This window comes from Budorcas taxicolor, chromosome 5 (genome assembly GCF_023091745.1).
Source record: "Budorcas taxicolor isolate Tak-1 chromosome 5, Takin1.1, whole genome shotgun sequence".
Classification (NCBI taxonomy): domain Eukaryota; kingdom Metazoa; phylum Chordata; class Mammalia; order Artiodactyla; family Bovidae; genus Budorcas; species Budorcas taxicolor.
Window position 1 is genome coordinate 107734318 of NC_068914.1, and position 24083 is coordinate 107758400.

At 36.0% G+C, this 24083-nt stretch overlaps 1 protein-coding gene across 1 annotated transcript in view; it reads right to left on the minus strand.

The window, feature by feature from the left end:
- The window catches only part of ANKS1B (ankyrin repeat and sterile alpha motif domain containing 1B), a 1150548-nt gene that overhangs the window by 983642 nt on the left and 142823 nt on the right, over positions 1-24083 (minus strand). Inside the window, exon 2 of the mRNA XM_052640785.1 lies at positions 10173-10253. Coding sequence (XP_052496745.1) covers positions 10173-10253 — 81 coding nt within the window. The remainder of the gene's footprint in view (positions 1-10172; positions 10254-24083) is intronic.

The following is a 24083-nucleotide window of genomic DNA, read 5'->3' on the forward strand; positions in this document are numbered from 1 at the left end:
TCATATGGCAGTTCTATTTCCAGTTTTTAAGGAATCTCCACACTATTCTCCATAGTGGCTATACTAGTTTGTGTTCCCACCAACAGTGTAAGAGGGTTCCCTTTTCTCCACACCCTCTCCAGCATTTATTGCTTGTAGACTTCTGGATAGCAGCCATTCTGACTGGTGTGAAATGGTACCTCATTGTGGTTTTGATTTGCATTTCTCTAATAATGAGTGATGTTGAGCATCTTTTCATGTGTTTGTTAGCCATCTATATGTCTTCTTTGGAGAAATGTCTGTTTAGTTCTTTGGCCCATCTTTTGATTGGGTCATTTATTTTTTCTGGAATTGAGCTGCAGGAGCTGCTTGTGTATTTTTGAGATTAATTCTTTGTCAGTTGCTTCGTTTGCTATTATTTTCTCCCATTCTGAAGGCTATCTTTTCACCTTGCTTATAGTTTCCTTCATTGTGCAAAAGTTTTTAAGTTTAATTAGGTCCCATTTGTTTATTTTTGCTTTTATTTCCATTCCTCTGGGAGGTGGGTCATAAAGAATCCTGCTGTGATTTAATGTCAGAGAGTGTTTTGTCTATGTTTTCCTCTAGTAGCTTTATAGTTTCTGGTCTTACATTTAGATCTTTAATCCATTTTGAGTTTATTTTTGTGTATGGTGTTAGAAACTGTTCTAGTTTCATTCTTTTACAAGTGATTGACCAGTTTTCCCAGCACCAATTGTTAAAGAGATTGTCTTTTCTCCATTGTATATTCTTGCCTGCTTCGTCAAAGATAAGGTGTCCATAGGTGCGTGGATTTATTTCTGGGCTTTCTATTTTGTTCCATTGATCTATACTTCTGTCTTTGTGCCAGTACCATACTGTCTTTTTTTTTTTTTTCCAACTTTAATATATTTTTTTTAATTTTAAAATCTTTAATTCTTACATGTGTTCCCAAACATGAACCCCCCTCCCACCTCCCTCCCCATAACATCTCTGTGGGTCATCCCCATGCACCAGCCCCAAGCATGCTGTATCCTGCGTCAGACATAGACTAGTGATTCAATTCTTACATGATAGTATACATGATAGAATGCCATTCTCCCATATCATCCCACCCTCTCCCTCTCCCTCTGAGTCCAAAAGTCCGTTATACACAGCTGCGTCTTTTTTCCTGTCTTGCATACAGGGTGGTCATTGCCATCTTTCTAAATTCCATATATATGTGTTAGTATACTGTATTGGTGTTTTTCTTTCTGGCTTACTTCGCTCTGTATAATCGGCTCCAGTTTCATCCATCTCATCAGAACTGATTCAAATGAATTCTTTTTAACAGCTGAATAATACTCCATTGTGTATATGTACCACAGCTTTCTTATCCATTCATCTGCTGATGGACATCTAGGTTGTTTCCATGTCCTGGCTATTATAAACAGTGCTGTGATGAACATTGGGGTACATGTGTCTCTTTCAATTCTGGTTTCCTCGGTGTGTATGCCCAGCAGTGGGATTGCTGGGTCATAAGGCAGTTCTATTTGCAATTTTTTAAGGAATCTCCACACTGTTCTCCATAGTGGCTGTACTAGTTTGCATTCCCACCAACAGTGTAGGAGGGTTCCCTTTTCTCCACACCCTCTCCAGCATTTATTGCTTGCAGATTTTTGGATCGCAGCCATTCTGACTGGTGTGAAGTGGTACCTCATTGTGGTTTTGATTTGCATTTCTCTGATAATGAGTGATGTTGAGCATCTTTTCCTGTGTTTGTTAGCCATCCGTATGTCTTCTTTGGAGAAATGTCTATTTAGTTCTTTGGCCCATTTTTTGATTGGGTCGTTTATTTTTCTGGAATTGAGCTGCATAAGTTGCTTGTATATTTTTGAGATTAGTTGTTTGTCAGTTGCTTCATTTGCTATTATTTTCTCCCATTCAGAAGGCTGTCTTTTCACCTTGCTGATATTTTCCTTTGTTGTGCAGAAGCTTTTAATTTTAATTAGATCCCATTTGTTTATTTTTGCTTTTATTTCCAGAATTCTGGGAGGTGGATCATAGAGGATCCTGCTGTGATTTATGTCTGAGAGTGTTTTGCCTATGTTCTCCTCTAGGAGTTTTATAGTTTCTGGTCTTACATTTAGATCTTTAATCCATTTTGAGTTTATTTTTCTGTGCGGTGTTAGAAAGTGATCTAGTTTCATTCTTTTACAAGTGGTTGACCAGTTTTCCCAGCACCACTTGTTAAAGAGATTGTCTTTACTCCATTGTATATTCTTGCCTCCTTTGTCAAAGATAAGGTGTCCATATGTGTGTGGATTTATCTCTGGGCTTTCTATTTTGTTCCATTGATCTATATGTCTGTCTTTGTGCCAGTACCATACTGTCTTGATGACTGTGGCTTTGTAGTAGAGCCTGAAGTCAGGCAGGTTGATTCCTCCAGTTCCATTCTTCTTTCTCAAGATTGCTTTGGCTATTCGAGTTTTGTTTTGTTTTGTTTTGTATTTCATACAAATTGTGAAATTATTTGTTCTAGTTTTCTGAAAAATACCATTGGTAGCTTGATAGGGATTGCACTGAATCTATAGATTGCTTTGGGTAATACACTCATTTTCACTATATTGATTCTTCTGATCCATGAACAATATTTCTCCATCTATTTGTGTCCTCTTTGATTTCTTTCATCAGCGTTTTATGGTTGTAACCCTATAGACGGTAGCCTGTCAGGCTCCTCTGTCCATGGAATTCTCCCGGCAAAGATACTGGAGTAGGTTGCCATGCCCGCCCCCAGGGGATCTTCCCCGCCCACGGGTCAAAGCTGCATCTTATGCAGCTCCTGCATTGCAGGCAGATTCTTTACCAATCTTGGACAATTCAAAAAACCTCTGTCTCTCTTTCAGACACTGTTAAAATGGAATTTAGAGATTACATATAGCTGCTGGCCTAAAAGGGTTGTGGTATGAATCAAATGAGAAATGAATATTACTGTAAAACTGTATACAATTAAAAACTATTCTTAAAGCTATTTGCTGCAATACCAAACAATTTTTGCCTTCTTTTTTCTTTAACTGAAATATATTAGTATTTAAATAAAAGGTAAAATAATACCAAGGAAAGCATTGTTCAATACATGGAGTGGTCAGTAGAATTTAATCTTACAAAAAAAAAAAAAGCCTTCTCCAAATCCATATATTAAAAAGCGACAATTATGTGAAGGGTTTTAATTTCATTCACCAATGCCTAAGCAAATCAAAAAGAGTTCTGAAACTTCTAAAACATTTCCTTTCTAAGAGGAAAGAGGAAAATTTGATGGCGTCATCAATACTATTTTCTTTTACTCTCAAATCCTTCAGGATTTCATTTGTTCTTGGGCTCAGTTTTTGTTGACATTTTCAAATAATGTATGTGATATGCATTTATTATCACGAAGAGTTACGATATAGTGAAAAAACTGACCATCTCACTAATTATTTGTATTGTGTAAGTTACTACCACCTAATATCTAAATCAGAAAAGAATAATCTGCATGTTTATAAAATTGTCTTTGGTGAACACCAAGATTCTAAATAAATACTTTTATATTTAAGTTTTTTAGCTTATTTTATTACATAAATATTCTATAAAATTTATTTTTTAATTTAAATGTGTTTAAAATCTTTTCTCTTATTCAGAGATACCAGCTAATGAACTGGGTGAACTCATATTTCTAATATAAAAACATATTTTTAAAATATAAAGTTATATCTTTGGTCAAATGAGTGCCTATTGGTCTCATTGAAACTTAAGCAAAATATTAATCAATAAAGTATTCATTAATCTTTTTTATGATGTATCCATGTATACCACGAGTAATATGTATTATACAGGCCTTTTCCATCCAGGCTTATCAAGAACAAATTAAATTTCAGTTACTTTCTTTAATGTCTAAACAAGAAGAGTAGTTGTTTTTGGTTTTGGGGGTAGTTGGTTTTGGGGAGGGATATAATTGAAATATAACATGATTTTAGTTTCAAGTGTACAACATAATGATCTGATACATTGCAAACTTATCACCATGATGAGCCTAGTTAACTTCTCTTTTTTTACTTTTATTTATGTTGCATCTTATATCTTCCAAAAGTATCATGAATATGTTGACTGTGCTTGCTTATCTGGCATAAAATATTAAGTTGTATTGAGGAAAACTGTCTATAAGCTAGCAAGCAGAAAATACCTGTATCTTAAACCTAAAGTGGTAATCTTTCTTACAGCATTTGACAAAAAATTCTCCAAAACACCAAAATAAATGTAATTGATGAGATCACAGAAAAAATAATTCCATTTCCCAAGAACAAAACAAAATACCCAATTAAGTTTAATAATAATTCAGTTTAAATCACTGCAACATTTTGCAGCTTGAGGTTAAAAATGTATGATCAGGTAAAAAATAGGAATTCTAAAAGTATTGATTTTTGCTATCATGTTTAATTTGTTTCATTTTTTGATAGACATAAATAATACTTCTGATTAGTATGAAATGTCTTTTAAGAAGTTCAGTATATATTCTAAGCAAAATTAAATTAACTGGGAAGATTCAACATTCAAACTTCTTTACCTCAACAGCAAGTTTCTCTACAGTTAACCAAAGAAGTTTATTTCATTTCATCTTCCTGTGTTTGCAATGTTCATCGCAGCACTGTTTATAATAGCCAGGACATGGAAGCAACCTAGATGTCCATAAGCAGATGAATGGATAAAAAAGCTGTGGTACATATACACAATGGAGTATTACTCAGCCATTAAAAAGAATACATTTGAATCCGTTCTGATGAGGTGGATGAAACTGGAGCCTATTATACAGAGTGAAGTAAGCCAGAAAGAAAAACACCATTATAGTATACTAACGCATATATATGGAATTTAGAAAGATGGTAACGATAACCCTGTATGCGAGAGAGCAAAAGAGACACAGATGTATAGAACAGTCTTTTGGACTTTGTGGGAGAGGGCAAGGGTGGGATGATTTGGGAGAATGGCATTGAAACATGTATAAGATCATATATGAAATGAATTGCCAGTCCAGGTTTGAGGCATGGTACAGGGTGCTCAGGGCTGATACACTGGGATGACCCAGAGTGATGGGATGGGGAGGAAATTGGGAGGTGGGTTCAGGATGGGGAACACATGCACACCTGTGGCAGATTCATGTCAATGTATAGCAAAACCAATAAAATGTTGTAAAGTAAAAAAAAAAGAAAGTTTAAAAAAAAAACAAAAAGTTTTGAAATAAATGCAAATCATCTTCATATGGATGTAATAAGCTAATGACATGCAAATTATCCATTAATAAACTAGTGAAATTCTCAAAGTCATTAAGGCCCTTTTGATTTCAGACTTTCTTGAAGATTTTATTTCTCTTTTTTGGAAATAAAGTTGCAAATATGCTCAATGTGGTCAGAAGACTTTAGGACAACACACTTCATTTTCTAACTGGAGCTCCTTTATATACTGAATTCATTCTCACAGATTTACTTCCAGATAAAGCGAATAAAGTCAAATTTAACTAGTTAATATTCTAATCCAAGAAAGAAGTAATCAACCAACGATATTTGTAAGTGATTCAAAGAGCAACTTCATGGACTAGATTATATAAATTTTTAGAGGAAGTGCCCTTCTTTCATTAGAAAGCCTATTCTGAACAAACCAAAGGTATAGCAGATAGTTTACTACCTAGAGTCTAGACCCAATTTGAAATACAATCTTGATTATAGATAATGGAGGATTATCTATAATTGAATCCTTGTCTAGGATTCAAGCATTAACATTTAAAGAACCAAAAGCAAGAACAGAAAATAACCCCACACATATCAAAGAACAAACATATTTCAAAGATACAATAACAATTTATTACTGACATTTTCCAAAACAGCGTCTAAGAATCACAATGTACCAAACATAGTTTAATGAGATGAAACTTAACAAGAAAATAAAACCAGCAATTTTCTAAGAAGAGAGAAATCAGAATGAAATATGAACATACAGGTTTAGTAAAACTTTATAGGGATTATTAATATAATAAGATTATTATTTTAAAAGACAGAAAAGAAAGAGCAAAGAAAAGAAGGAAAGAGGAAGAGAGGAAAAGAGGAGAGAAGAGGGGAAGAAAGGAGGGAGTAAAAAAAGATAGGAGGAAGTGGAGGAAAGAAGAGAGGAAGTTGGCTATTTCAGAAGAAATTGCTATTGCTATTCAGAAGAGAATTAATTAAAGTAATAAAATTTGCAAAAATATATGAGAGAGCCAATGAATCCTCCCTATTTTAAAAAGAAAAAGAAGAAAAGATAAATCTCTAGCCTATCTCCTGAAATAATTTATTTACAATCATTGCCAGTTAAATTTGTTCTACTGACTGCTTTTTCTATCATTTAAAAGTAACAATTTTCTCATCTGTAATTACAAATGACTCAGGAAATCACCAAGAGTACAATTTCTATTGTGTCCTGATTTGGCTGAGTGGAGATGAATTTTTCATTGTGAAATAATGTATTTCAGGTATATAAAATATTGTTCCATTTGTGGGATAACTAGCTGTGATAAACAAGACTCTCAATAAAACATAAAAAATAGTGAGGATACAGTCTTAATTTGCAGTGTGAAGGCCACAGATTATATACTGGAGGAAAGGGGAAAGCATGTGCCCAAAGCAAATGAATAAACTATAAGACCCTGTAACATTTCTTCTAGCTCTATAATTCCATGAACTTCTCTGGTGGCTCAGTCCATAAAGAAACCGCCTGCAATGCAAGAGACCCAGGTTCGATTCCTGGGTTGGGAAGATCCCCTGGAGAAGGAAACAGCAACCCATTCCAGTATTCTTGCCTAGAGAATCCCATGGATAGAGGAGCCTGGTGGGCTACAGACCATGGGGTCCAAAGAGCTGGACATGACTGAGCAACTAACACTTTCAGCCTAGAAACCATGTTTATGAAAACAATCTAAAGTTGATGGATACAACAGCAGCAGAAACAAGGATAGAAATTAAGTGTTTCTATGCTGACTACTAAGGCTTGCTTGGGAGGAATACAGCACAATGTTTCATTACCTATTTGAAGGGAGAATACCAAAGATGAAGAAAAGGAAAACCATTGTCCTCTGGCTCTGAGGTATATTCTATGACAAGTTTTTATCCTACAAATATCTTTTCTTATGGCAATATTTAAATAAGCATTCCGTGAGAATACACTACTTGATGATAATGGGAGGCAGCCAGAAATACATAATGTGACAGAGAAAAACCAACAAAAAATTAGAACACTGATGTGCATACAGTCACAGAGTGATATAATGTAAATTACAGGTAAAAGTATACACTCGGACTCTAGATACAGCCCCACCTTGATGATTAAGTGGCCACTAAGTCACTTATCCAGTATGGTCTTGTTTCTCCATCTATAAAATAAAAGAAGTAATGAAGGTAGGATAGAATAAATGATCTCTAACTTTAAAAGTCCTTGATAATTTAAATAATTTAAAATCAAGAATTCTTTCTAGATGAAAATCCAAATTTCAGAACTGTAACATCATAGTACCTAACTGAGCCACAAATAACAAAATATTATATCATAAAATGTTATAATTAGAAGGAATATGGTGTATTCAGTACATTTGAACTGAGGCATAAAGAGGTTAATTAAATGGCTCAAGGTCATATAACTGGCAGGGAAGGAGAGATGGGATTAGAATTTTCCTACTTTTTTCCAATACCTGTATGATGACACTAAGTAAAATCTTTCTCTTCTGGGAAAGTAAGAGGGAGGGAACACTATCTGAGTGGTTTTGTTAAAAAAAAAAGAAAGAAAGAAAGCAAAAAAATTAAAAGAAAAATGATACCTTTAGATGAAAGCAAAGAAGAGATATATAATCCTCAGAGAACATCTGCAATTAAAGATCTTAAAAGAAATATAGTCAAATTCCCATCTCTTTATGATAAGCTTAATGACTGCTATTCAATTCACCTAAATTATCCTCACTTTGTACACTGCCGATAAAACTAAAAATTGTGCAAGAGGCCTCAGAGAAATATATCTTAATGGTTAGAACTTCATAGGATGTCACATATAAACCAAAAACATTTACTTAAAACCACTGAAAATCAAGAAAGGGACATTTGGGTACAATATTATTTTGAGAAATAATGCCAAGCTGAGGCAGAACAAGAAAAGTTGTATAGCTCAAATAGTCAAGCCCAAGATCTTCCATCCATTATACTTGATAGCTTGTCTTCCCAGCTGGGACTAAGAAATATGGTTCCACCAGAGCCACTGAATCCACAACTAAGATGGCCAAAGAAGTCAGCTTGGGCTGATTTGATTGACTTTCCTCCTGATGACTCAGGTATGAAGAAGAATAAATAGCAATTCCTTTAAAAGACTCAGATGGTAAGGATCTGGACACATTTTCTGCTCTAGAGAAGGGTAGCAATATAGCTGAAAAAGACTCGGCAAAATAAAAAGTTCTAAGTTCGGTGGTATAAGGTGACATTTTATAGAATAAGGACTGGATGAATAAAATTGTAATTTGGGAATTCCAATACTAAGGACCTAAGTGATGAAACATTAAGTCTATGATATTTTACATAATTCAAATATTCTTCAAACGGAATGATAATGTTCAATTTATGCAATAAGTTTTAAGGTAAATGTCATAATGATAAATAATGACAAAAATGGTAAGGTCCTTGTGATAATCAAATCTAATGAGAATATGAGAGCTTTAAGATCATTAGGTGTAATCAAGTATAACTAAGTCCTTTGTATCTCAATTCACAGAATGAAAGAAATGTTAAATGCAAAATTAAAAGATAACTAGCAGTAATTTTGGAGGCTTTCCAGGTGGCTCAGCGGTAAAAGAATCCGCTTGCAATGCAGGAGATGCAGGTTTGATCCCTGAGTCAGGAAGAACCCCTGGATAAGGGAATGGCAACCCACTCCAGTATTCTTGCATGGGAAATCCCACGGACAGAGGAGCCTGGTGGGCTACAGTCCATAGGGTTGTAAACAGGAAGACACGACTTAGTGACTTAGCACACTATAGTAATTTTAAGGCAGTAATTACCATGTTTAAAACAACTGAAGTGAAACGAAATGATCCAGATCCAAAAAGACTAACTTGAATCATTAAAGCAAAGGAAAAACAGATAGGAGAGGAGACACATGAACAAGGTCACCTTTCTTCTGATGAAGGACGACAGAACATTTGACTCATTCAGAGGAATCCTCACACTTTGTTACTAAACCATTAGGTTTCCTGGCTAAAACACTGTCAACAAAATAGTGTTGATGGTTATATATTTTTTCACTCTCCATATCATAGACTATCACATTATTTGAAATATAAGACATTCCACAGGTTAAAACCCAAGAGACTATTCATGAATGACAAAGAGAAAGCATGTTAGCTTAGTTTGAGGATTTCAAAGAGGTTTGTGAAAGTGGCCATGGCTTATAAGAGCAAGACTCTACTAAAAGAGTTCATTCTTAGTGAATAACCCTATAATTTGGGAAGACACCCCAGAAAGTAGGGAGGCATCATTAAGTGGTTTATCCCATCAGTCCCTAATCTTTTGGCACCAGGGACTAGTTTCATAGAAGATAATTTTTCCACGGACCCAGGGAGTGGGGAGAAGGGTGGTTTGGGGATGATTCTCACAAGGAGCACGCAACCTAGATCCCTTACATGCACAGTAGGGTTCATGCTCCTGTGAGAATCTAATGAATATCACTGACCTAACAGGAGGCAGAGTTTAGGCATTAATGTGAGTAGTGGGGAGAGTTTGTAAATACAGACAAGCTTTGCTCACTCTCCTGCCTCTCTCCTCCTGCTGTGCAGCCTGCTTCCTAACAGGCCATGGACCAGTACCCATCTGTGGCCCAGGGGTTGGGAACCCCTGATTTATCCCATTCCCATGCCAAATGTACACGTGACTAACATGGTCCTGGCACTTCTTCCATTTTCCCTGTGTGATCTTTGACTTGATCTGCACTCTGCACATACTCATCCTCAGCAACATTCCTACCACTTTCAACATGTCAAGTGTTGAACACCTGGTGCTTCTCCAAATTCATCTAAGCCCAGAGGACTCACGGCAACATGAGACAGGAACCATCAGACATAATTAACTTCATCACATGTAACTAAATACACACAGATTCCAGTCCAAATAAGTGGCACTTACTTATGTCCATTTAAGGCTGCATGGTGTAAAGCCGTGTAACCCGAACTGTCTGTGCAGTTCACATTGGGGCCTCGCCAGATGCTGCAAATAAAGCATAAGCACACAGTTAACAGGGGAGCAGAATTGTGCTTTGCAAAACAGAAGGAAGCCTGATAGTCTCACAGTCGGCAGCATGTTTCATATGAGGATTTTACTCATGTAGAAAACAACTGCCACCTTTCCTGCACTCCCCTCAGAACAGTATCTTTATTCATTTATGATTCAGAGAAGTTATTAGTGAATATAGCTACCATTTGAAATTATTAGCAAATGCAGACCCCCTGGTATACCTTAAATTTGGACCCCAAAATTCCCTGTCACTTTCGGTCATTACTTAAATATTGGATGCAATTAACATTCAACTACTATATTCTTTACCAAGAAGAAAGATTTAAGTCACCTGCCTCCTCCTTTTAACACACTCATTCTGAGATGGCAGTGGTTTACATAAGTTATATTTTTGCATATGGAAAGAAAATAAACACTTCTTGCTGTTCCATTGCTACCAAGAGAATGTAAAACACATTTCACCCTTGAAAATATAATTAGATTTGATTATCACAAACCATAAAAATATTCTAATAGTTTTGAAGTTATTTTACTATACAATATATTTTGAAGATAACACATAAGAATCCATTTTATCCTTGATCACTACAATTATAGAAACTATAGTTTGAAAAAAATAGACATTGAAAGTTTTCCAAAAGTAAATCTGCCCAAAAAACTATCTGATGTTATCAAAGCCATCAAAACTAACATCTAATGACAAACCTGGAGAAGGAAATGGCAACCCACTCCAGTATTCTTGCCTGGAGAATCCCATTGACAGAGGAGCCTGACAGGCTACAGTTCATGGGATTGCAAGAGTCGGTCACGGCTTGGCGACTAAACCACCACTGCCAATGACAAACTAATTCATGTATTCACAAAATATTTATTGTGTACCAATTGTATGTCACATATTAAGCTAAGTACTAAGAGCACAAAGTCATAATTCAAGGTCCTTCATTACAAGAGTAGAGTCTAATGGAGAAGAGAGACACATAAACTAACAAGTACAAGCTAGTAAGATAATCAAGCACACAAGCACAGAGAGCACACAAGCATCTCTGAGAAGAGAATAAATAGCTATTCAAAATGAGAGATACAACTAAGTTGAGACAATGAAAATGAGTAGAATGTTCTTATTCAACAGTTATAAAAAGTCAAACCAATAAGATGCAGAGATAACTGAAGGAAGGAGAAAGTACAATAGTTAGCACAGAATCACTCAAATTAAATGTCTAAATGACTGAAAGGAAAATGACATTAACTAAGATGTGAAAAGAAAGGCAAATCTGCTGGAGGAAGACAGTGCAGATGGAAAGCAAACAATGACTTCAGGCTTGGAAAGATTAAATTTCAAGTATCTGACATACTTACATAAAAGTAAGGATCTCCAGAAAACTATGAAAATATCTAGTTAGAAGCATGATTCTTAAGTTAGACAACCTGATTTCAAAAACCTAGCTCCATTACTTGCTGGGGGTAGGCCTGGATAAAGTATTTCATCTCTCTTAAGTATTTAATTCCTTGTCTGTAAAATCGAGATGATGATAATAGTACTACCACCTTAAAATGTTGTGAGGATCAAATGAATCAGTACTTATAAAGCACTTAGGGCAGTAGTTGAACATAGCACTAGCATCTATTATATTTTTTATGTTTGTTCAACAAATTGTTAGATAGAAGATAAAACCAAGGGAGTGCTTGATTTCAGACTCTCTAAGAGACAGGCCATCAGCTGGGCATGGTGGCATGCACCTGTAATCTCAGCTGCTCAGGAGGCTGGGGCTGGAGGACTGCTTGAACCCAGAAGTTCTTGGCTGCGGTGCACTATGCCAACTGGGTGTCCACACTAAGTTCAGCATCAATATGGTGGGTGACCTCCTAGGAGAGAGGTCATCAGGCTCAAATACCTCAGTGGAAAATCTATACATGAAGGCAAGGTGAAACCTTCTCTCAAATGTTGATATTAGCCAAAACATCAATCCCTGGATGAAAAAAAAAAAATCAAACCTAAGTTTGATAGATAGTTTCAAGTTCAAGGCAACTCAAAATCTTAAAACTTCCCAGCCCTCACTGAAATGGTCAGAGAACCTATATGAAAGTATATTGTGAGGAAAAAAAGAAAGAAAGAAAAATGTAGGACCAACAATAGAACCATGGATAATTAACAATACTTTAGGGTCCAACACGGGGAAAAAGTTACATGAACACTGAGAGTTGCCCAAGAGTAAATAAAACCAAGAGAAAGCATTATACAATTTAAAACAGGAAACTGTCCCAAAAGAAAGAAAGAAAGAAAGACATGAGATAAGAATTAAACTATTTGATAATAAGGAAGGTCTTGAGGAAATTAATAATGAACTATAACTAGTCAATTGTAAGATTTTTAATTTTATTTTTCTCTTAACTTCATTTCAATCCAGTGGTTTATCTTCTTTAGTGGTAGCTTACCTCCTGAGAATTTAAAAAAGTGACAGTTAAACCAGGAAAGTTATAAGATATGAATATGTTTTACAATTTCATTAAGATTGCTAGACTTTTAGCAATCTTTTTTTCTAATCAATCCTTGAAGCATTTTTAGTCTTCTATTATGTTCTTAAATTTTTTATACCTTTGTTTCTCTTGCTAATTTACCCATCTTGCCCTATTAATTTCCACCTTTGTGCCTTTACTCATGCCCTTCTACTAACCTATGATAGATTTTCTAACCAAGCATATCTTACCATTCTTCCAAAGTCTAGATCAAGATTCATCTGCTCCAATAATTTTTCTCTCAATATTGAATACAACAGTTATTTAACAAATATATGCTAAATTATATATCAAATAATTGATTATTTTTAATGAATAAATTAGCCACAGGTAAAAACAAGTGTTAAATCCAATGTGCTAATTTAAAATAATGTGAAATTTAAAAAGAATAATAATAACTCAAGAGGCAAAAGAACAAAAAAGCAGAAGAGAGAAACAAGGAAGATTTGATACAAATACAAATGAAACTGTTAGATGATAGATTTAACCATATCAATGACAAAAATAACTACATCAACAATTACAATAACTATTAATTATCTAATCATCCCAGTTTAAAAAAAATATCCTCAGACTGGATTAAAGAAAGTAAGACCCAACTACAAGAAATTAGCTTTAAACATAGAGATACACAGGGCTTCCCTGATAGCTCAGTTGGTAAAGAATCTGCCTGCAAGGCAGGAAACCCCAGTTTGATTCCTGGGAACCAGAGATCAAATTGCCAATATCCACTGGATCATCAAAAAAGCAAGAGAGTTCCAGAAAAACATCTACTTTTGCTTTATTGACTATGCCAAAGCCTTTGACTGTGTGGATCACAACAAACTGTGGAAAATTCTTAAAGAAATGGGAATAGCAGACTACCTGACCTGCCTCCTGAGAAATCTGTATGCAGGTCAAGAAGCAACAGTTAGGACCGACCATGGAACAACAGACTGGTTCCAAATAGGGAAAGAAGTATATCAAGGCTGCATGTTGTCACCCTGCTTATTTAATTTATATGCAGAGTACGTTATGCAAAATTCCGGGCTGGATGAAGCACAAGCTGGAATCAAGATTGTCGGGAGAGTATCAGTAGCCTCAGATATGCAGATTGCACCACCCTTATGGAGAAAAGCAAAGATGAACTAAAGAGCCTCTTGATGAAAGTGAAAGAAGAGAATGAAAAAGTTGGGTTAAAACTCAACATTCAGAAAACTGAGATCATGGCATCCAGTCCCATCACTTCATGGCAAACAGGTGGGGAAACAATGGAAACAGCGACAGACTTTATTTTGGGGGACTCCAAAATCACTGCAGATGGTGACTGCAGCCATGAAATTTAAAGACGCTTGCTCCTTGGAAGAAAAGTTATGACCAACCTACACAGCATATTCAAAAGCAGAGACATTACTTTGCCAACAAAAGTCCATCTTGTCAAAGCTATGGTTTTTCCAGTGGTCATGTATGGATGTGAGAGTTGGACTATAAAGAAAGCTGAGTGCTGAAGAATTGATGCTTTTGAACTGTGGTGTTGGAGAAGACTGTTGAGAGTCCCTTGGACTGCAAGGAGATCCAACCAGTCCATCTTAAAGGAAATCAGTCCTGAATATTCACTGGAAGGACTGATGCTGAAGCTGAAACTCCAATACCTTGGCCACCTGATGTGAAGAACTGACTCATTTGAAAAGACCCTGATGCTGGGAAAGACTGAAGGTGGGAGGAGAAGGGGACAACAGAGGATGAGATGGTTGGATGGCATCACCAACTCAGTGACATGAGTTTGAGTAAACTCTAGGAGTTGGTGATGGACAGGGAACCCTGGCATGCTGTAGTCCTTAGTGACTGAACAACAACAACAGAATTTCAAAATACATGAAGCAAAAAACTGATACTATTGCAAACAGAAATAGACCTATCCACTTATACTTGGAGATTTCAATACCTCCCTCTCAATAATTGATAGAACAAGTAAACAGAAAATCAGCAGGGGATATAAGACTTGAATAACACTACCAACCAACTTGGGGCTTCCCTGTGGCTCATCTGGTAAAGAATCCACCTGTCAATGCAAGAGACCAGGTCCTATCCCTAGGTCGGGAAGATAGATCCCTTAGAGAAGGAAATGGCAATATGCTCCAGTATTCTAGCTTGTAAAATTCCATGCACAGAGGCACCTGGTGGGCTACAATCCATAGGGTTGCAAAGAGTTGGACATGACTGAGCATGCATGCACACACACACACACACACCAACCGACTTGACCTGACATTTATAGAACCAATGCAATAATAGCAGAATACATATTCTTTTCAAGTGAACACAGGACATTTATCAATATATACTATATTGTGGATCATAAAACAAATCTCAATAAGTTCAAAAGATTCAAATAACACAAAATATGTTCTCTGACTCTACTGAAATTCAATTAAAAATCATTCACAGAAGAGTATCTTTAATATCCACAAATATTTGAAACTGAATAACACATAAGTCCAAGATAATATCATAAAGATTTTGGAAAATATTTACAACTGAAAGAGAAAGAAAACACAAAATATCAAAACTTTTGGGATGCAACTAAATATCTAAAGGAAAATTTATAGTACTAAAATGACACTAATAGATCAGAGAGAGGTTCTAAATTGATGATCTCAGCTTTCACTTTAAAAAATAGGAAGAGTATATTACCCCAAAGTAAGCAGAAGAAAGGAAAACAATGAAATAAAAAATAGGCTAACAGTAGAGGAAATCAAGAAATCAAAAAGTGATTTTTTAAAAATATGCTATAAATTTAAAAACCTATAGGTAAACTGATAAGGATAAAAATAGAAGATATAAATTATCAAATCAGAGGCAGAGAAGTAGTTTCACTATATATTCCAAAGATATAAACAGCAGGAGAATATTTTTAATAACATTATATCAACAAATTAGAAAACTTAGATGAAATGGGCAAGCTTCTTGAAAACTACCAAAAATAATCTTTTAAAAAAATGTGTAACCTGATAGCCCTATATCTCTTAAAGAAACTGAATGTGAACTTGTAATTACAAACATTCCTCACAAAACAAACAAACAAAAAACACTGAGGTTTAAATGGCTTCAGTGGGAAATTATGCCAGGTATTTAAAAAAGAAATAATATCAATTCTACAAAAGCATTCCAAAATATTGAAGAGGCACAAATAATGCCTAACATTCTATGAGATCAGCATTCTATGAGATCAAAAACATGACAAAAAAGAACTACAGATCAATATATCACTCATGAATATAGATACAAAAATTCTCAGCAAAATTCTAGGAAGTTGAATTCAACAATACATAAAAACAATATTACACCATGATGAAATGGAGTTTATTTCAGGAATGCAAATTTAACATTCATAAATTAGTATATTAACAAACTAAAAAAGAAAAATCTTGATTATCTCAACAAATATGGAAGTAATAATTGCCAAACTCCAACATCAATTCCTAACAAAAACTGTTAGTAAACTGGAATAGAAAGAAATTTAATCAACTTATAAAAGACATCTTTTTGCCTTTTCATACTATTCATGTGGTTCTCAAGGCAAGTATACTGAAGTGGTTTGCCATCCCCTTCTCCAGTGGACCACGTTTTTTTAGAAATCTCCAGCATGACCCGTCCGTCTTGGGTGGCCCTACACGGCATGGCTCATAGTTTCACTGTTAGAAAAGGCTCTGGTCCATGCAATCAGTTGATTAGTTTTCTGTAATTGTGGTTTTCATTCTGTCTGCCCTTTGATGGATAAGGAAAAAAGGCTTTGGGAAGCTTCCTGTTGGGAGAGACTGGCTGTGAAGGAAACTGGGTCTTGTTCTGATAAGTAGGGCCATGCTCAGTAAATCTTTAATTTTTGTCACTCTGCTTATTTAACTTACATGCAGAGTACATCGTGTGAAATGCCAGGCTGGATGAAGCACAAGATGGAATCAAGATTGCTGGGAGAAATATCAATAACCTCAGATGTGCAGATGACATCACCCTTATGGCAGAAAGCAAAGAAGACCTAAAGAGCCTCTTGATGAAAGTGAAAGAGCAGAGTGAAAAAGTTGGCTTAAAGCTCAACATTCAAAAAACAAAGATCATAGCATTCAGTCCTATCATTTCATGGCAAATAGATAGGGAAATAATGGAAACAGTGACAGACTTTACTTTAGAGGGCTTCAAAATCACTGCAGGTGGTGACTGCAGCCATGAAATTAAAAGATGCTTGCTCCTTGGAAGAAAAGTTATGACCAACCTAGACAGCATTTTAAAAAGCAGAGACATTACTTTGCTGACAAAGGTCCATCTAGTCAAAGCTATGATTTTCCAGTAGTCATGTATGGATGTGGGAGTTGGACTATAAAGAAAGCTGAGTGTCGAAGAATTGATGGTTTTGAACAGTGGTGTTGGAGAAGATTCTTGAGAGCCCCTTGGACTGCAAGGAGTCCATCCTAAAGGAAATCAGTCCTGAATATTCATTGGAAGAACTGATGCTGAAGCTGAACTTTGGCCACCTGATGTGAAGAACTGACTCCTTGGAAAAGACCCTGATGCTGGGAAAGATTGAAGGCAGGAGGAGAAGGGAATGACAGAGGTTGAGATGGTTGGATGGCATTACCAACTTAATGGATATGAGTTTGAGTAAGTTCCAGGAGTTGGTGATGGATAGGGAAGCCTGGCGTGCTGCAATCCATGGGGTTACAAAGAGTTGGACATGACTGAGCGATTGAACTGAACTGAACTGATAAAAGACATCTACAAAAATGTTATAGCTAAAATCATCTTAATGATAAAAGACTGAATGCATTTCCCTTAAGATCAAGAACAGGACTTTCCTGGTGGCCCAGAAGTTAAGAATATACCTGCCAATGAAGGGGACATGGGTTTGAGCCTTGCTCCAGGAGGATTCCACATGCCCCCATGTTTGTGATGGGCATAAACTATGAGAAGTATGTCAACTCTCTCAAGATTGTCAGCAATGCCTCCTGCACCATCAACTGCTTGATACCCCTGGCCAAGGTAACTATGACAACTTGGGCATTGTTAGGACTCACAACCACAGTCACGGCCAGCACTGCCACTCAGAAAACTACAATTTAAAGAAAGAATCATATAAAAGCACATCACATAAAAGTGCAAGATGAAGCAAGTGCTAATGTAGAAGCTGCAGCAAGTTATCCAGAAGATATAATTAAAATAACTAAATAACATGGCTACAGTGATAGTGAAAGTAGCTCAGTCATGTCCAACTCGTTGTGACCCCATGAACTATACAGTCCATGGAATTCTCCAGGCCAGAATACTGGAGTGAGCAGGTAGCCTTTTCCTTCTCCAGGGCATCTTCCCAATCCAGGGATCAAATCCAGGTCTCCCACATGGCAGGCGGATTCTTTACCTGCTGAGCCACACGGGAAGCACAGTAAACAACAGATTTTTCGATGTAGACAAAACAGCCTTACATTAGAATACAATGCCATCTAAAACTTTCATAGCTAGAGAGAAGTCAGAGTCTGGTTTCAAAGCTTCAAAGGACAGACTGACTCTCTTGTTAGGAGCTAACGTAGCTGGTGACTCAAAATTAAAGGCAATTGTAAATCAACTATACTTCAATTTAAAAAATAAATCAATTAATTAAAAATGAATTCATCATTCTGAAAATCCTAGGGCCCTTAAGAATTATGCTAAATCTCCTCTATGCACTATAAATGGAACAAGAAAGCCTGGATGACAGCACATCTGTTTACAACAAGGTTTGCTGAATATCTTAAGCCCACTTATTACTCAGGAAAAATACTCCTTCCAAATATTACTGCTCAATGACAATACATCTGGTCACCCAAGACCTCTGATGGAGATATACAATGAGATTAATGCTGTTTTCACACCTCCCAACACAACATCCATTTTGTAGCCCACAGATCAAGGAGTGATTTTAATTTTTAAGTCTTACTATTTAAGGTACATTTTGTAATGCTGTAGCTGCCATAGATAATGATTCCTCTGATGGATCTGGACAAAGTCAAATGAAAACCTTCTGAAAACAATTTACCCTTCTGGATGCCATTAAGGACATCTGTGATTGATGGGACAAAGTAAAAATGTCAACACTAACAGGAGTTTGGAAGCAGTTGACTTCAACCCTCATGGATGTCTTTGAGGGCCTCATACTTTATATTCATACTTCAGTGAAGAAGTAACTGCAAATGTGGTGGAAACAGCAAGGGAACTAAAAGTGGAGCCCAAAGAGATGACCGAATTGCTGCAATCTCATGATAGACTTTGAACATGTAAGGAGTTGGTTCTTGTGAATGAGCAAAAGAAGCGGTTTCTTGAGATAGAATCTATTCTGATGAAGGCACTCTGAAGAATGTTAAAAGTCTTCGAAGAATTTAAAATACCATAAAAACTTAATGAAGCAGGAACAGGGTTTGAGAGGATTGACTTCTATATTGAAAGAGGCTCTGATGTGTATAAAACGCTTTGAAACAACACCTCCTGCTACAAAGAAATCATTCAAAGAAGGAATTAATAGCTAGGGCAAACTTCATTGTTGTGTTATTTTATGAAATTGCCACAGCCACCCCAACCTTCAGCAACCACCACCCAGATCAGTCAGCAGCTATCAACATCAAGGCAACACCTTCCACCAGCCAAAAGATTACAACTTGCTAAAAGCTCAGACGATGGTTATCATTTACTAAAAATAAAGTATGTTCTAACTAAGGTATGTCCACAGCTTTTTTAACATAATGGTACTATACATTTAACATACTACAGCATGGTATAAACATAACTTCTGTATGCAATGGGAAACAAAAATATCCATGTGACTCACTTTATTGTAATATTTGCTTTATTGCAGTGGTCTGGAACAAAGCTCACAATATCTTGAAGGTATGCCTATATGTACTGCTGATCTATTTTAGGGGTTCTCTTGTAGTAAGCAATTTCTCTATTTTGGCACTAGAATCAGATTTTATAGAATTACTTATAATTGGTGGCAGTAGATCCCATAATTCCTTCACTTCACAGTTTTTTTCCTGCAAATTTCTCTACATGTCTGTGAAAAAAAAGTATTAATATGAAGACTACAGGCACAAAAATATGTACAATTTTAAAAGTAAAGAAGAGGTAGCTCATAAAAAAGGGAAAAATTAATCAGGATTCATCTACACCATGGATTATGCAACTATTAAAACAAATGTTTGACCTATATATATTTGACCTTGAAAACATATTAAATGAAAAAAGGACAAGTTGCATAATATTGTGTGAGTCAATGCCCTAAATATTTTACCTACATTAACTCATTTACATCCACATAACTATAAGACAGAGACTGTTATCATTACCATTGTACTGATGATAAATATTTACATTAACATTGAAAAATGCATGCAAAAATAATTAATCACCTCTGAATTGCTTTAATAGTCAAAATTATCAAGTTATTTTTCATGTAAAAATTTTCATAAACAATAAAATATGAGGGAGAAAAGATAGGTTTGTTCTAGATTCTGAAGAGCCTTATAACATGCCAAATAGCTTAGTCTATTCTAAGCAACTTGGACCAAGAGATTATCAGAAAGATACTAAGCATGTTTCTGGGTTGGGCAGTGTTATAGGAGAGCTCTTGTGACAAAAAAAGTGAAGAAAGTGAACAAATTGGTTTTAGGGAGTCAAGTTAGCAGTCTTTTTAACAATCTGGGGAAGAAACAAAAAAAAATTGGAACTAGTGGAGATACAGAGGTAGAGAAGAGGTAGGAAATTCTAGCAGATATCAATATGCCTAAAATAAAACCTAATGGACGTGGTACCCATATGAATAGGATAAGAGCCAAAGAATGACTGAGGTTTCTACATGCATGAGTGAAAGGCATGGATGATGAGATATCTTCATTAGAGAGAACTGCAAGGGCACTGGTGTCCCTTGGGGAAAGTCAAGTTTCAGTTAAAGCTGACTAGCACACTATGTAGCCCAGGAATACCTTTGGCAAAGAATGGAAAAGAAATGAGAAAATACTGTAAATTAACTCAACTTATTTTCAAATTTCCTGCATGTTATTAGACCTTATAAATATTTAGTAGGGAAAGATACTGGTATTTATAACTAAAATAAGATTAAAGGCCTGTAGATTTCATTTACCTATACCCTCTCAGTTCCTCACTATTTTAAAAAAGGAATTAATTATAATAGGAGCATGGGGAAAACATATCCAGTGCCTATCTTCTTTCCTAAACAAAATAAATGTGGATACATCTTTTTTTAAACAAGGATGTTTAGAATAGAAATTTAGCATACATATAAATATATTTGACTGCCTTAGGCATATATCCACATATCCATAGAACATCTACACACATTTGAAAGATTATAAATAAGCCCAGACCTCCCAACTAAAACCTTAATTTATTTTGCTACCTATTTTAATATTATTACATATTTATTCCCCCCAAAAGGGAAATGTATAGGTCTTTGGTCTTAGTCTAATACACACTCAATTCCATCTCTGATACAGAGAATTATCTATGTTTTCAATTCTCTATGTGAGAATTTGTGCCCACAATGAATGGTCTGAGACAATAAGAGAGCCCCAATTACCAAAGATTTAATTTCTGTTGTTATACTATTTATAGTAATATTTCAAATTGTATTAATATGTTTCAGAATATAAACAAATAGGTTTTCCACAGAAGTTTTAAATAACCTGGATGTTCATTAGTGAGAATATTGTGTTCCCTAAGCTCTCACATATTTAACATTATACCTAAATAAACTAAATAAAGTCTGAGTTTCTCGGGCCAATATTCTCATGTATAGCAAATAAGACTTAAACACAGCTACTCCACAAACTGATCATCATTATACCCTCTACCAACCTATGGGACAAATCCTCAAGGAGCACATAAAACTTACAGCTTTTCTTTATTCTTACCTGACTCTAGACACTTGAGATCACCCCAAGGCTCCAGGTATGAAAACGTACAGAATGTGCACTGAATGCCTCAAGCATGGTCAGAGTATGTAGGAATGGTCTTCTTATATATCAGATAATTTTCAGGCAATGAAAACAAAGCCCTCATTTTCAATTTGTATCTTAATAGTTTGCTTCCACCTTTGGATGAACTGGACATGTACACATGCTCTAAGTTAAGTTCTCATCTCCATAGTGATGATGTAATTTTATTACCATGGGTTAAAAGTGTCTCATATGGGTATAATGAATCTGGAATAATGTGAGCCATACATGTAAATTTAAATGTTCTAGTAGCCAAATTAAAAAGATTTTTTAAAAGATTTAATTAATTTTTGTATATTTTATTTAACTGAGAATATCCAAACAACATTTCAACATGTAATTGACGTAAAAATTATTGACATATTTTTACATTTTTTGCACTGCTTTCAAAATCAGTGTCTATTTTACATTATAGCACACTGCAATTAGAACTAGCCATATTTCAAGTGCTTGACAGCCTCATGTGGACAATGGCTACTCAATCATACAACATAGGGGATGTGCTCAATCGCTTCAGTCATGAATTTTGAACAGACTGGTTCAAAACTGGGAAAGGAGTATGAGAAGGCTGTGTATTGCCACCCTGCTTATTTAACTTATATGCAGAGTACATCATGTGAAATGTCAGGCTGGATGAAGCACAAGCTGGAATCAAGATTGCTGGAAGAAATACCAATAACCTCAGATATGCAGATGACACCACCCTTATGACAAAGAGCAAAGAGGAAATAAAGAGCTTCTTGATGAAAGTGAAAGAGGAGAGTGAAAAAGCTGGCTTAAAACTCAACATTCAAACAACTAAGACCATGACATCTGGTGCCATCACTTCATGGCAAATAGATGAAGAAACAATTCTTTAGGCCAGAATACTGGAGTGGGTAGCCTTTCCCTTCTCCAGGAGATCTTTGCAACCCAGGAATCAAATCCAGGTCTCCTGCATTGTAAGTGGATTCTTTACCAGCTGAGCCACAAGGGAATCCCAAGAATACTGGATTGGGAAGCCCATCCCTTCTCCAGCAGATCTTCCCAACTCAGGAATTGAACCAGGGTCTCCTGCATTGCAGGCAATCCTGCATTGCAGGAGGATTCTTTACTAACTGAGTTATCAGCGAAGCCCTGAAACAATGGACAGTGACAGTTTATTTTCTTGGACTCCAAAATCACTGCAGATGGTGATTGCAGCCATGAAATTAAAAGACACTTGCTCCTTGGAAGAAAAGCTATGACAAACCTAGACAGAGTATTAAAAAGCAGAGACATTACTTTGCCAAGAAATGTCCGTCTAGTCAAAGCTATGGTTTTTCCAGTAGTCATGTATGGATGTGAGAGTTGGATCATAAAGAAAGCTGAGCACCAAAGAACTGATGGTTTTGAACTGTGGTGTTGGAGAAAACTCTTGAGAGTCCCTTGGACTGCAAGGAGATCAAACCAATCAATTGTAAAGGAAATCAATCCTGAATATTCATTGGAAGGACTGATGCTGAAGCTGAGGCTCCAATACTTTGGCCACCTCATGCGAAGAACTGGCTCACTGGGAAAGACCCTGATGCCGGGAAAGATTGAAGCTAGGAGGAGCAGGAGATGACAAAAAGATGAGATGGTTGGATGGCATCACCTACTAGATGGACATGAGTTTGAGAAAGCTCCAGGAGTTGGTGATGGACAGGGAAGCCTGGTGTGCTGCAGTCCATGAGGTCACAAAGAGTCAGACACGACTGTGCAACTGAACTGAACTGAAAGGAATACAGACTGAGGCTACCTCCTGGGTGTGGCAGTATTTATCTGTGGAAAGATATGGACAAATCAATTTACGTGTAAGGACAAGGGAAAAAGGGTCATAAACTCTGCCATAGGCTATCACATTGTATTAATATAAGAGGACATCTTTCGGCCCTTTGCCTTCCTCCTAGCAAAGTGAAGCAGGGATTCAGGGGCGGAGGGAATAGGAAGGTGAGGTAATAAGTGTGAGTGTTATCTCCATATTCCCCTCCACACCAAACTGTTCACACAAAGGCAGAAAGCTTTGAAGGTAACATGAGAATGAGATTTTCAAACAGACAAGACCAACAAAAATGAAGACCTAAATCAGTGTATGTGTATTTAGTACACACACTGTTCAATATTTGTCCATTTTGTGTTGGGTTGTGTGCCATTAAAATTTTTTAATTGATTTTTAGGAGTTCTTTACATGTTTGCTTACAAGTCTCTTCTCTCTCTCTCACACACACACACAAGGTTGCTCAACTTTATTAGTCATCAAAAAAACACAAATTAA